A 14,893-nucleotide genomic window follows, 5' to 3' on the forward strand; every position below is an offset into this window, starting at 1 on the left:
AAATAATTAGTGAAACAAGTATAAAATTTAATGTTGATAAAGAAAAGAGGCATATTACGAAAAAATATTCGAATACTAGAATGAACTTCCACAAAATATATTACATTAAATAAATAAGGTAGTAAAATAACTTCTATAAAATATGTTTGAATTATGAATACTCCATCCTTTGTTTTCCATCTCGTTACGAACTTAATCAATAATTATAGGTCGTCGTCGTCGTTGTCGTTTCAGCCGTTCTTGCCATCTTCGCTGATGTAGTTTGAAAACCCTGATGGTAATAATCTTGGCCAGGATACAGATAACCTTTTTTTTTATAGTGGGGAAATCTTCCAAAGATACCCACGGCCCCCGGGGAAGGAGCCGTGGGTTTTGTCGGATTCTTACCGACTAAAACCCCACTGTGTTCCGTCGAGCCGCTTTAATGATGGGGCCGCGGGTATTTGTTAGAATTCTTCCGCGACAGGATACAGATAACCTGGAAATATATTATACTAGAAGCTCGTTTCATTCTCTTGTAAAAATAACTAGGTCTAGACTCTAGATAATATAATAATGTGCTAATTCCGATAATTGTTTCTGTGCCAAATTAAATCCGGAACTGATACATACTGTAGAAAGAGTTACAAACATGTAAGTATCATTTTTTTCATTCATCATAATGCATATTAGTGATAAACTTGCAGTAAAATGATTCAATTACATTTTTTATTCAGTTCATTTGAACAAAGTCTGAGGAACTAGTACCTAATATCGAAAAAAAAAATCTTTTATAAAGATGTACGAAACATGGAGCACTTTATGAAAATACGCATTAAGCAGTCATGAGTCTACATAAAAATGTTTGATCTTACTTATAAAAATGTAAACCTAAATCAGCTGCGATTTGTCTTCCCGCCATTGGTAATATGAATTGCAAGCGATATCTATTAATTGTATTCATCTGATATAACTTTAGGGTGCTATGTGTACCTATAATTGTTCTAAATACTCTGAGATTTATCTATAAAAATTGTATTTAAAGTAATGTGCTCAATTAATATAATCGCATTCTGAAAAAAGTGTCGTCAGAACACTCCCAGGTTTTGAAGGGCATAAAACTTTAGTTCAAAGCTCTTTCATAGCATTTTTTTTAAATTATTCGTACATTCTGACAAGATTATTTTTAGGGATCTTATTTTCTTCCAATACCACCTTCTCACTTTCACTTTATCACTACTACTACGTAATTACTTTTTCAATTACTCTTCTAGAAGCGCTTTTGAATCGTCATAACACAGTTAATCATTTATAAGCGGTTCAAAAAGCAGTTTCAGTTTCAGCGCCTCCGCTTTTGTTGGTCTTATCGTGATGTTATAACCTTCCTCGATAAATGGGCTATCAAACATCGAAAGAATTTTACTAGTAGACTAGTAGACTAGTAGGAACAAAAAAGTGATGGTTATTTTCAAAAGTGTGTAAAAATAGTATATTTAATACCTTGTATTTACAGAATTTATGATTAAGAATTAAAGTTTTATTAGAATTCTCTGCAGGCTGCAGTGCTTTACTTTACGAAATGGAGTTATAATTTTTTGCAAAAAAAAACAACAACTGAAAATCAACAAAATTTTATTCAACACTTAACTAATACCATCTAATACTCATAATATATTAATATTTACTAATAATTATTTATAGTATTACTATCGTCCAATTCGTGTGTTTCAATTATTTTTTTGTAAAACAGGGCGGAGTCGCGTAATGTTCTCTTCCGGGAAGGATCGTTGAAGTCCACATCGATTAAACCAAATTTTGACCTGGAAATTAAGAAAAAACTATTGTTATAACATTATCTTTACTCTCTTATTACTTATAATATTATCATATTTAACGTGGTCTGGAAGAGATCGTTATCTGGCTATAAGGTAGCGTTTTGGTCATTTGTTTTAACATTTTATTTATTTTTTGTTGTTTGTTGCTGTGGTATTAGTTATTTTGAAAAGAAAATTCCCATTAAAATCTAATAGATTTTCGATTAGTTTTTTAAGAACACTGCGAACCTTTAAGTTAAAATCATATATTTTTTACATTTTACACAAAATAACTTACGTGTAACCATCAGTCCATTCAAAGTTATCTAACAGAGTCCATGCTGTATATCTTGTTACATTCACACCGTCCTGTATTGCAAGCAACACCTGGAAACCGAAGTATACTTAAAAATCGTTTGAATAACATTTTAAAGTAATATTTATATCAGGCAATAATAAAAGATCTGAAATTACTTAAAACTACGGCTCATCATCATCATCATCATCAGCCCCACAGCCCTTATATACGTTCCCACTGCTGGGTATAAACACGGGCCTCCTATAAGGCCATTTAAACTTTATGCTACATAAGGTACTAGACTACTGTGCTCCGTGGTTTTGCCCGCATTGCTACGCTCCTATTGGTCTTTGCCAGAGGATATTATATAGCCTTCAACGATAAATTGACTATCTAACACTGAAAAAAATATTTCACTAAACCAGGAACTATAAAAAAAAGAACTACGACTACCAACAAACATCAGATTTTGAATATAAGTATAGAATATAGATGATAATTACCACACGCTATAAACTATATATTTTGTAAGTCACATGTGGAAAAACGCACAAACAGCGTTTCATACAACCGCGTTAATCGCGTTAGCGTAGCGCGTATGCGTATTTTAACGTTGCTTGTAAGTATCTCCGTTTATAGCAAAACATATGAATATGTATGTGTATTTACAATTCAGTTTAAAAATTTAATATTTTGCTTTTCTTGTTTTGTCTTATAAAATAATTTTTGGATTTGTGGTTATTTGTGAAAATGTTCAATCTTATAAGGGCTCCCAACATCAAAAATCAAAATGTAGCTTCACTTTGTTAATTATAAAAATCAAAATTGGATAGATTCTATTAAATAATTTTCTAAGTAAGTTTGTATGTGATAAAACGTGTTTACAAATATAAAGTCATTTTATTAAAACTTACTTGCTCTAAATGGTCTTGATAGTACTGTATTCTTTTAGAATCATTGAGATCTCTTTCGCTTGTAGAATAACCGTTCTCCATGATCATGTATTCCAAGTCACCGTAGTTTTTTTTCAACCAGACTAGCAACTTGCGTAGACCTGGGGGGTTTACCTGAAATTTATTATCAGTTAGAAAGAAGATATTATGTGGAATTGTTTAATTATGTAATACGTCAAATAATTTTATTAGATAATGTTTAATAAAATTATAACTTTAGCTTGCAAAATTAACACGGAAAATTGTTAAATTATATCTTAAGCTGCAAAAGAGATACGTAAAATTGTTTAATTATGTCTTAAGTCAAAAAATAAAATGACAAATTATTGTATAATTATATCTTTAGCTGCAAAAGTGACATGTGAAATTGTTTAAATATATCTTAAGCTGCAAAGGTCACACGTGAAATTGTTTATTCATAACTTAACCTAGAAAGTGACATTTTCACTCACGAAAAACCAGCTGTTAGCTGCTTGCGGCCAATCGGGATGAACATCGAGAAACACATCTATCTCCCCCGCACCGAAAAACGGCCACAAGCCGGCCGTCTCGCCCGGCTGCAGAGAGCGAGCTAACCGGCTCGAGTAGTAGTTCACTGCATAGAAGTCGTATGTGCCTGCGAGTGAGCGTGTTATTTTTTATTTTTTACAAACTATACAAACGGAAAATTAAATGAATATTTATTTTTGTATGAAAATAATATCTAACAAATTATCAAAAGTCGTAGAACATATGTTGTTACTTATGATGTTAGCTATCTTTTCCTGCGAGGTTGTCGGTGATTTACAAGTAACCCTGTATACAGGTTGGATATTTGTAATTCCACGTGCGAAGAAAATAAATGCACTAAATATTGTAAATAGAAAATTTTACTCGTTTGAAAAGACTATGATTTTAAAACATTCGTTTAACACACTCGAGAAACAACCCAACTAAAATCTGTTAAATAAAATAACATGACTTAATATATTCAAACAAATTTGACTGAACGTATCTTACCTTTTACAAACTTTTTCTCTTCTTCTGTAAACGCAGGCAGCCTGGATCTTGGGTACCCTTCTCTTTTGCTCTTTTCCGCGATATATTTCTCAAAGGTCGGCGGCCAACCTCCCTCCTTCGTATAAATGGCGTGAGAATAAAATCCTGCCTGTAATACAATAAAATAAATCTAGTTTAACTGACCGTCTACAATGTAGACGGTAAGTTAAACTGGACAAGAAGAGACCAAGAACATTCTTGTATCTGTGTTGAAGATTATTCTAACAATATCAACGCTATTTGTACAATCGTCATGCTTTTTTGTTATTTATTACTGTTATGTTGTGTAACAAAAATCCTCGAGAAAAGAATGTAATATAAAAATAATAGAAAAAGGTCATGCCCACGTTTCGTCAGTTGAAGATTATAATACGAATGCTTGCATAGAAACACAGAATGAAAGCATTCGCAAAAAAACTGTGTCTACGGAGCGGCAACGTCCCGTCTATCGCTCAACGTGCGTTCATCATGCGGTGCGGCAACGTTGCGTCTGCCGCTCGTCATGCGTAATTAGTGCGGAGTGGCAACGTCACGTCAATCTCGTGTCATGCGTTAGTCGTGCGTCATGTGAATAGTTATAAAAATACTAACTGCGTACTGCATTGTTAATTCAGCATCTTCTATAAATTCCTCGGAATATGGCTCCATCCAAAATATTAGATTTGTAAGAGATACTTTGCCTAAAAAGATAAGATAACATCAAATACTCATTTTATTATTTGCAGCTGTGACAAATAATAAAATCTGTAAAGATTCTGCAATCTTAGAAAAAATAACAATTATCTTTAGGCAAAGTTTTGATTAATAACATCCATTAAATATTGGAGAAGTACTGTTATTTTTGAGGTTTTTAATGTGATGTCGTAAATAATTACATTTTTTCCGCTTACATTGCAAACGCAGGCTGAACCCCACGAGTTTTATCAAAATAATGTACTAAGTATTGTACACATGGAAAATGTCTACAGAAAAGTCTGTGATGGTATATGTCTATCTCTTATGGATAACCCACAATAACTTTTTTTGTCATTTACTTTTTACGACAAATAATGGCTAATTTTCGAAGCGATTTTAACCAATACAGCATTAATCCATAACCAATTTAAATACCTTGAATATCCTTGAATCTATATGGCCCTTTACACCCTATGATTTAAGTGAATATTTTCGAAGATATTACAGATTTAAAAATTGCGGGACGTAGCGTTTGCGGCGTTACCGGCTGGCCGCCCGGTGCGGCAAGAGCGTGTTCACAGTTTTTCTGTAGTGTATTTAGTATCAGCATTGCACCCGTGCGAAGCCGGGGCGGGTCGCTAGTCTTTTAAAAAATATTAGAAGAATGTATTTGTCTACTCGTTGCGCAAATATATCTACGGTATATACCGCTTTGCGTATCAATATGGGGTGATCCTTACCAAGTCATAACATCGAATATCAAAAGAAAAAAATAATTATAACAGTTTCTTTACCATTATATTTCGGCTTAAACTCTTCATCATATATTCTCCAGGCAGCAGCATGAGCCATTAAAATATTCTTTCCACACAAATAACTGCCAATACCAGGGCTAGATATACCAGGGGCGAATGCACCCATGGTATATACCACTTCACAAACAGCGATGGCCTCGTTTATTGTTATCCAGGTTTTGACTCGATCTCCAAAGAGAGTGTATACAATTCTTGCGTAGTCTTTGAACCAACCTACGATAAGGGGGTTCGTCCAGCCACCTGGAATAAAGGAATAATATTTTTTTAATATGCATATAGGTTTATTTTTTTTTTGTGATTATATTGTTTAATTTTATTATTTGGGGACTGAAAATATTTCTTATAAAAAACGTTATACCTTCCAAGATTTATGATACGATATAACGGCCCTTATCTACCACGTATTTCATTAAAATGAATTTTCGTAAATTATTCGTAATATAGAAAAAAATTATCTTATTTAATCTACCGCTTTTACATTATTTGTTCTAACTAAATTTAAGATTTTACGTTAATTAGCAAATCTGGGGGCACGGTAGTGCCCCCGCCAAGACAAGCCAAGCGAGGCGCACGGGCACTACCTACCTTTTCTCGAAGCGCTTCGACGTTTTTTTGAACCCTCATAACTTGGGTTTGGATTATGCTAGATCAACAAAATTTTCGGGATATATTGTCAATAGCGGACTTATTGAACATATTAAGTTTTAATTACATTAGCTTTTATACTTCAGATTTTATTTATATCTAAAAAACGCTAATTTCGTCACTGACTCACTGATGATCATCAAAATTCTTAAGGTATTTCCTAATGTCCTAGAAAGCTGAAATTTTGTATGTAAGCTAGTATTAGCACACAAACAACAAAAAAATTATAAAACTTGTAACTTTCATCCCCCAACCCCTTAAACTAGGGGATGGGAGTTTGTATGAGACCTGTAATTTTAAATTAAATTTTGATGACGCTAGAGGTCTAATCTAATAATCTAAAACTTGGTTCCCCTAGATATATATATGTATAGGTACTCCTTGTTAAAAAAAAATTGTTACAAACAACCTACAAAAAGAAATGAAATCCCACCAAAAACATTTTCATGTAAAATGTTGCCAAGACGAGCCCATATGACTCGCACTGTCAAAAAGTTATCAGATCTCATGTAGAGCCAAGCTTCTAACACTACACGCCCTAACTCTACAAGGCCTAACTTCACAAACTCTACACCTTAGTCAAAATATGTGGCTTGGCCGTTCGTTACTACAAGAACTATTGTATAACACAAAAGTAATGAACAGTGAATTAATTTTTCACCTTACGCCGATGTGAATGTAGCGAAATGGCCAAGCCACATATTTTGACTAACGTGTAGAGTTTGTGAAGTTAGGCCTTGTAGAGTTAGGGCGTGTAGTGTTAGAAGCTTGGCTCTACATGAGATCTGATAACTTTTTGACAGTGCGAGTCATATGGGCTCGTCTTGGCAACATTTTACATGAAAATGTTTTTGGTGGGATCAATTATTCTAGAATTTTCAAAGATCTATCAACCGTATTAATTTCAGACAAATACCTAAATCCTGTAAGTTCTGTGGCAGATCCCAATGGTACAATGTGACGACAGGTTCGATTCCCTTCTCCAGTAATCCATCAATAAGATCGTTGTAGTACCTCGTGCCATCTTCACTTATAATATTGGTAAAACCATTTGGCAGCAATCGTGGCCAGGATATTGATAATCTGGAAAAAATAAACTGTAAGACAGGGATGTTTTCCAGTGATATTGAGTAGTTTTGTAGAAGTGGTAATTTCAATAAATAAAGTTGTACAGACGAACATTTCTAGTGTTATTTGGATAATGCATTCAGCCAATTCAGTAATCAGAAAAACGTTTAACTAGATTTAAATAGTTACGTACCTAGCTTCTTTCTAATTTCTGTAACGTAATTAAAGTACTTAAGTAAAATTTGCCTCATTAAACAAAGGAATGTTCTTTTAAGAAATACTCACTGCATTAGAACACAAAAAACAATTTATTTTGTACTGTATAAATATTTGGCTGTATAATCAAATCGTTAAAATTAGCTCAACGATTCATACGTATAATTATAGTTGTGATTAGGATGTAGAATGATGTTTGATTCTAATAATATTTGATCATCTCGTACCTAACAAAATTGACTTATCACATCATCTCTATCAGGACCACTTTCACCTCACGATAAAATATCGTACCAATAGGGCCTCATATATACTTAATTTCATACCCCCTACACAACACGACAAAATATCGTACCGATAGAAATGCAATCCCAACTCGGCAGCCAGCTCTATATCCTCCCGCCACATGTTATACGAATTGCACGCAACGTCACCATTCGAACCATCGGCTATTGCATGTGGTTGTTCGTGGACGAATGTATCCCATATGCTGGGTGTTTTATCTGAAACGTAAACAATAAAAAATAGATCTTCATTTCAGACACAATATCAATATTTATATAATTACTATCACAATTTCGCAAATGTTTAAGACAATTAACATTTTCAAATCAAAAGAGAAAAGAAAAATTACACACAATCCTTAAATAACACTCGTCTAAGGATTGACTTATTCATATATAGGAATAGTCATCTTCTTTATTCAGTCCTCACAGCATTAGTAGTTACCCAATTTTATTATAATAAAGTTTGAGGTACAGCTTGGCGCAATAAACAATACACATGAAAGTATAAGAAAACATAACAAAATCATATTTTAAAAGGGTGCAACCGATCAGTCGTTGCATCTAATAAGCAATAACCAATGTCTCCATTGACTACACAACCAGTGACAACATAAATGTGTATACCTACGGCGATTTAGGCGCACTGTGAGTTGTGACCTGTGGTTGTGACGCACTACGCAGCGTAGCACGTGAATGCGTGCGTTAACAACAACCGACCGAATTATTAATTAGTAGCTTTCCGCTCGTGGCTCGCCCGCCTGACTGCTCTTTAATTTTGATATCAATTTATTCTATCATAAAAATTCAAAGACCACCTTGATGGTTTTCTTTTACTGAACATGATAAGGAAATTAAAGAAATGAACAAAACAAAGGAAAATTTTAATTTATTCATAGGAAAATAAAACTTTCATTTATTCTAATTTCTAAGCATTATTTAAACAATATCAAACGTTGACAGAAATTATTGTAATTACTAATTACTAATTATTAATGTAATCGAAATCTAACCTCTTTTATAAAAGGTTAAGATTAAGATAACTTGTATGAGCTATACTACTTTATAATATCAATATTTAAAGTTAATTTAATTATGGGTATCTAACCTTATCGGAATAACAAGGAGAATAATTAGGCAATTAAACAATTACAATAAATATATTTTATGCCAAACGAAGTTAATAGTTATAATATGAATATCATTGTTAACAAACATTAACTAAGTATAGATTTAATGTATAATTAAACTGAATTAATTATTATTGGAAATGAATATTGTAAATTATCACTTCAATACATCTATACTATAATATTATAAAGCTGAACAGTTTGTTTGTTTGAACGCGCTAATCTCTGGAACTACTGGTCCGATTTGAAATTTTTACAGTGTTAGATAGCCCATTTATCGTGGAAGGCTATAGGCTTATATATACGTAATGTCATCACGCATCACGCAACAAAATTCAGTTAGTAACATCGAGATAGAATGTACTACGTACTAGAGAGGCGATCGCTACTACACTCTCTTTAACACGAGCTAGAGGTAAGAATCACAAGTCTCTTTAGTCTGTGTCGGACTGTGCCCCCCGCTTGCCGCGTCAACACGTGTTATTGCTCTGTTCAAAATGCCTTCGTGTTTGCTTAGATATTGTTTTAACAGTTCCCATAATACAAACAAAGCCCGAGGAGTGACTTTTCACCAGTAAGTTTCCTTATTATGAGTAAGTCTTTTATTTTACTAATATTGTTATCATTTTGCGAAAAATCACCACGCGTTCTGCGTTTCGCGCCATTTTTCATAGACTAACAGCACAGACGTGACACTATCGATGAGTCTGTTAAAAAAATGTAACTGGATTTTTTTAACTATGTATATACAATATCTACTAGGAAAGATTACCGTGGTGTAGTACCTAAATATTTATACTTTTACCCGACTACGCAAAGTAAAACGGTAGGTTATATTAAGTAATTTTTATTTATTTACCTATTTTAATTTATTAAAAAAAGCCTTATCAATAGTTGTTCCAATAGGATTTATAAATTATTATGCACAACAATTACAAATAAACACAACATTCACAGAAACTAATACAGTAAAAGTTCCTTAATCGCGCTTCCTTTATTCGTGTTTTCACTATTCGCGGATTAAAAAAATGCGACCCAATTTCTATATTCACGACTAAAAATTTTTTTTATTCGCGGATTTAATAAGTACATACATAATAATAAAATTATTCCAATAGGTATCTTACCCAATATCCTTGTCAAATGGACTAATAAGAAAGTAAAATAGATCTTATAACAAGTTTGCCTAAAGTACATAATATTATGTTCTTAAATGATATCGCCGAGGCCTTTGACACAAGCCGCCTTTGTCGCAAGCCACCTCTGCAGCGATTGATGTTTTTGAGAATGTAAATAAACAGAATGGAAGCAACCTTATAACTCAATAAATAAAGTATATTTTTAAATGTAGTTCCGTTTATAGTAAAGTTACAAAAATTGTGATCGAGTAAGGGGGCGTCCATAAATTACGTGAGGTGTTTTTTTAAATTTTCTGCACCTCCCTCCCCCCCTGGTGAGATGTCGTGAGAATTTATTCAACCCCTCCCCCATCCTCGAATCTCGCGTGAGATTTTTCAAAATGTGAGTTTCTTATACGTAAACGCCATCAACATTGAATCATCGTATCCATTTAAATTACATCATGAAGCAAAAACTGATAAAACTATTGATTACTACACAAAACGACAAAAGTTTAATAAATTGATATTATTTAAAGGAAATTAAAATACATAGTTTAATATAAAATCCTCGTTTTATTAATTCCCTAGTATCAGTACCACCAGATAGTACCGAGTAAACAGATTGCACAATGTGTCGCATCTGCACGCATTGCTTAATCTTTGAACTTGAAGCCACGCCTCGCTCGTTCCACACGTACCCCACCACATCGGCCGCGCGCAATGTTTTTGTTTGGAATAACCCCTCTAGTAATATATCTCGATGGTTAGTAATAAATATTTGAGAACCATCAAATCAAAACATTTTATCCTTATAACCTCTGTTAGCTACTTACCACAATCGAGATTTTTCGTACAGGAAATTATTATTATCCTGTTCACAATTTTGTACAGGAAATTATTGGGCGTCTCATCAAAATAAAGCTACTCACGGAAAATTAGCTTGATAGTAATCACGAGCAAAAATGGGCGAGGGAAACTGGACTAAAAGGTTCGCCTACCCTGGTATAGGCTATAGGAATTAAAATCGATCGATTTGCTTGGATTAAATCTTAACAGACAAATGATCATTCTTTAACCGACTTCAAAAAAAGGAGGAGGTTATCAATTCGGCCGGTATGTTTTGTTTTTTATGTATGTACACCGATTACTCCGTGGTTTCTGAACCGATTTACGTGATTCTTTTTTTGTTCGATGCGGGATGGTGTCGTATTAGTCCCATAAAAATTTTATTCGGATAGGCCCAGTAGTTTTTATTTTATGAGCATTTTTGTCTGTATTTGTAAATGTTGCAAGTGCAAGTTTGAAGTCGGTTGTTTTTAACGCAGTTATTGACTTGTTTATTATAATATTAAGTATAGATGGATATTTTATACGACCTATTTCAGACACTATACCTAGTCCTTCACAACGAAAATGCGACTGATTTATGAAGGCAAAAATAAAGAATTTTATTATTATTATTGCACATTGTATTTACCGCTAACATTCCAAGCGCCTTCAACTTGATAAGCTGCGGTGGCCGCGCCGAATTTAAAACCATCAGGAAATCGCCGCTCTGCTCCCACCAACACGACTAGCACACTGAAATATAGAAACATGATTAACTCGATTAATTCATGGAAATACTTGAAACTATTAAACTTTAACTTATTTATATTGAAATATAATGAAGGACTCTTTTTATCGTTATAAGTAATTGTTTTATTAATTGGTTATTCTACATGTCGGTATTTTCTGTAGTTAAGGTTTAATTTAAAAATTAAACGATTTTGATGACGCATTTCTTACTTGTAGCTAATTTAAAATTATTAAAATACGTATCACATTCTTTTATTTTACCTACTTACTAATAACATACTGTTTATTTTGTTGAAATTCGAAAAATACTCCTACAACACTTAGCAGATGAGTGAAGGTCGACTTTACCTGCACTATAAAGATTACTTGAATTAAATACAGGGTGTCTCAAAAGAAAGTTTATATTTTGTGGATGAATAAAAAAAAAGTAAGCGGTGTATTGAAAAAATGTTTATAAATTATTAAAGTGCATAATATGGGAATTTATTTATTAAAAATAATATCGTCCAAATGCAGTCCATTGCGTTAACGGCACTCATTTAATCGAACACTAAAATTATTTATGACAGCTCGGCAGGTAGACACAGTGATGGCTGCCATTTCGTGCCGGATATTTTCTTTTAAATGCTCTAGAGAAGTTGGTTTGTTGGCATACACTTTAGATTTAAGATACCCCCCAAGAAAAAGTCCATGGGAGTGGGAGTGCTAACTCTACGCTCCATATCTAAGTAATCCTAACAAATAGGTATATTATACTTTTGAAAGTAACTCTGGTTGTCTGTCTGTTCGAACCAATCACTGAACTGATTTGTATGAAATTTGGTACAGAGATTCTGCTAGATCTGAGAAAGGACAGGTTTTATCCCGGAAAACCCACCACGGGAACGGGAACTATGCGGGTTTTATTTTTACTACGCGGGTGAAGCTGCGGGCGGAAAGCTACATATTAATTACTACATACTGCTAGTATACTGCATAAGTTATTTGTGATAACAGATAGGTATCTAAATCTAATATAACATAATATTATGTAGTAGTATAACAAACATCGATAGGTAATAGTAAATTAATGTAGGTATTTATTATATTATCAGCTGAATAAATATTGATCGCTAAAAACTAAAAATGTTTTTATTTAGTACAAGCGGTCCGCCCCGGCTTCGCCCGTGGTACATATTTCGCAATAAAAGGTAGCCTATGTTCTTTCTCAGGGTCTAAAGATTGTCTGTGCCAAATTTCATCAAAATCGGGAGGTTTATGCGTGAAAACATGGTGAAAACAATACATTTTTTTTTTTTTTTTTTTTTTTTTTTTTTATGTTGTGGGATAGCAAGCGAGCAGACGCGTCGCCTGGTGTTAAGCGATACGCGCCGCCCATAAGCATCCACTCCACTGGGGAGTGGATGTGTTGCTGTCCTCAGGAAAGGGGAAGGATATAAAAGAGGGAAATTGTTAGGGATAACTTGGAGAATCCTTAGCTAGCAGCCGGTTTTTTAGGTATTTATAGGTGCTCTTTTTGAAGGTCTCCATGTTATAAGAATTGGGGAATACTGTAGGTGGTAGGTCGTTCCAGAGTTTTACAGTTCGCGGGAGAAAATTTCGCGTAAAACGAACTGTGGAACTCCGCCAGCAGTCGAGGTGGTGAGGGTGGAACTTATTTTTCTGGCGGGAAGTGCGATAATGAAATTGGGCGGGAGGGATTAGACCAAAAAGTTCTTCAGAACACTCCCCGTAATAGATTCTGTAGAAAATACAGAGTGATGCGATATCTCTTCTAAGCGAGAGCGGATCGAGCTTATTGGAGATTTTTGGGTCGTCAATGATTCGAGTTGCCCGACGTTCAATTCGGTCCAAAGGAAGAAGTTGGTATTGAGGGGCGCCAGCAAACAGATGAGAGCAATATTCCAGGTGTGGACGAACCTGTGCCTTATACAAAAGGAGTAGATGAGCTGATTTGAAATACCTCCTCGATCTGCTTAGTACACCCAACTTTTTTGAAGCTAGTTTAGCTTTATCTTCTAAATGACCTCGAAATTGAACGTCACTCGATATTTGGACGCCTAGGATTCCAATGCTCGGTGAGATATTAAGAGGAGTGTTCTGAAACCGAGGTGAAACGAGGAATGGGGACTTCTTAGTGGAAAACACGCAGACTTGCGTTTTTTTTGGATTGAATTCCACCAAATTGAGTCTACCCCATTCAGAAACTTGATCTAACGAAGTTTCTATAGTATCTACAAGCCCATTTCGACATTCCTCCACATAGGCCCTAGAGACTTGTGAGTGGCCGGAGTAAAAGGCATCCCCCGTACTGTCATCCGCATAACAGTGTATATTACATATTTGTAACATGTCGTTAATGTGCAGGAGGAACAGAGTGGGGGATAGCACACAGCCTTGAGGGACACCAGCATTAAGGGGTAAAGAGGCAGAGCGGAAACCGTCGATAACGACTTGTATACTTCTGCCTGAAAGGAAGCTGGTAACCCAATCACAAAGTCCTGAAGGAAGTCCGTAGGATGGCAGTTTGGAAATGAGCATATTTTGTTTGTTTGTTTGATCACGCTAATCTGTACTGGTCCAATTTGGAAAATTCTTTCGATGATTGATAGCCCATTTATCGAGGAAGGCTTTTTCATCACGATAAGAGCAACAGAAGCGGAGGCACTGAAACTGAAACTGCTTTTCGAACCGCTGCTAAGTATGACGATTCAAAAGCGCTTCTAGAAGTGTAATTGAATAAGTAAAATTACGTAGTAGTAGTGATAAAGTGAAAGTAAGAAGGTGGTATTGGAAGAAAATAAGATCCCTAAAAATAATCTTGGCAGAAAGGAGTAACTAATTGTTATTCAAAAACATTTTAAAGAAGTTATTTTACGACCTTATTATATTTTAATGTAATATATTTTGTGGAAGTTCATTCTAGTATTCAAATATTCTTTCGTAATATGCCTCTTTTCTTTATCAACATTAAATTTTATACTTGTTTCACTAATTATTTGATTTCGTCGTGAAAAATAACTACGTACATTAATATGATAAATTTACAACCGGTTTTAAAACATGTCAGGTAGACAAATTATTTCAATTGTTTTATAATTCCTAGATAAGGCATACTTACAAGAAAGAAAGGAATAAATATTTATTTGTCTCCTCAAAATTACAATTTGAACAGGACAAAATCACTACATAGTATAAAGCAAAGTCACGCGTTTGCCTAGCAGAGCAGCCTATGTATATGCTTAGATCTTTTAACACGTTCACTGCGGCATGTCCAGT

The 14,893-nt window shown here is 34.2% G+C and overlaps 2 protein-coding genes across 3 annotated transcripts in view; one reads left to right on the forward strand and one right to left on the reverse strand.

Annotated features, from left to right (window-relative positions):
- Positions 1-14,893, forward strand: part of LOC149477485 (myrosinase 1-like) — a 305,300-nt gene that overhangs the window by 21,049 nt on the left and 269,358 nt on the right. The gene's annotated exons all lie outside the window — the stretch shown is intronic.
- LOC149477486 (myrosinase 1-like) lies at positions 1,595-14,155 on the reverse strand. Its single transcript, XM_089711027.1, has 11 exons — positions 13,578-14,155; positions 11,514-11,617; positions 7,857-8,004; positions 7,134-7,300; positions 5,552-5,812; positions 4,674-4,762; positions 4,044-4,191; positions 3,497-3,660; positions 3,006-3,158; positions 2,092-2,180; positions 1,595-1,799 (listed from the first exon to the last, which is right to left on the reverse strand). Exons 1-11 carry the CDS (start codon positions 14,153-14,155, stop codon positions 1,664-1,666), a joined length of 2,037 nt encoding a protein of 678 aa, XP_089567153.1. The 3' UTR covers positions 1,595-1,663.

Source organism: Colias philodice, chromosome 25 (genome assembly GCF_061535455.1).
Source record: "Colias philodice isolate Cphi_HAF_F1 chromosome 25, ilColPhil1 Martin Lab GWU primary, whole genome shotgun sequence".
NCBI lineage: Eukaryota > Metazoa > Arthropoda > Insecta > Lepidoptera > Pieridae > Colias > Colias philodice.

Coding starts and splice junctions, on each gene's coding strand:
- LOC149477486 (XM_089711027.1), bottom strand. CDS start 14,155: ATGCTCATTTCCAAACTGCCATCCTACGGACTTCCTTCAGGACTTTGT. Junction 4,192..4,673: donor AATTAACAATGCAGTACGCA/GTTAGTATTTTT, acceptor ATTGTATTACAG/GCAGGATTTTATTCTCACGC. Junction 2,181..3,005: donor ATCAAGACCATTTAGAGCAA/GTAAGTTTTAAT, acceptor TTCGGTTTCCAG/GTGTTGCTTGCAATACAGGA.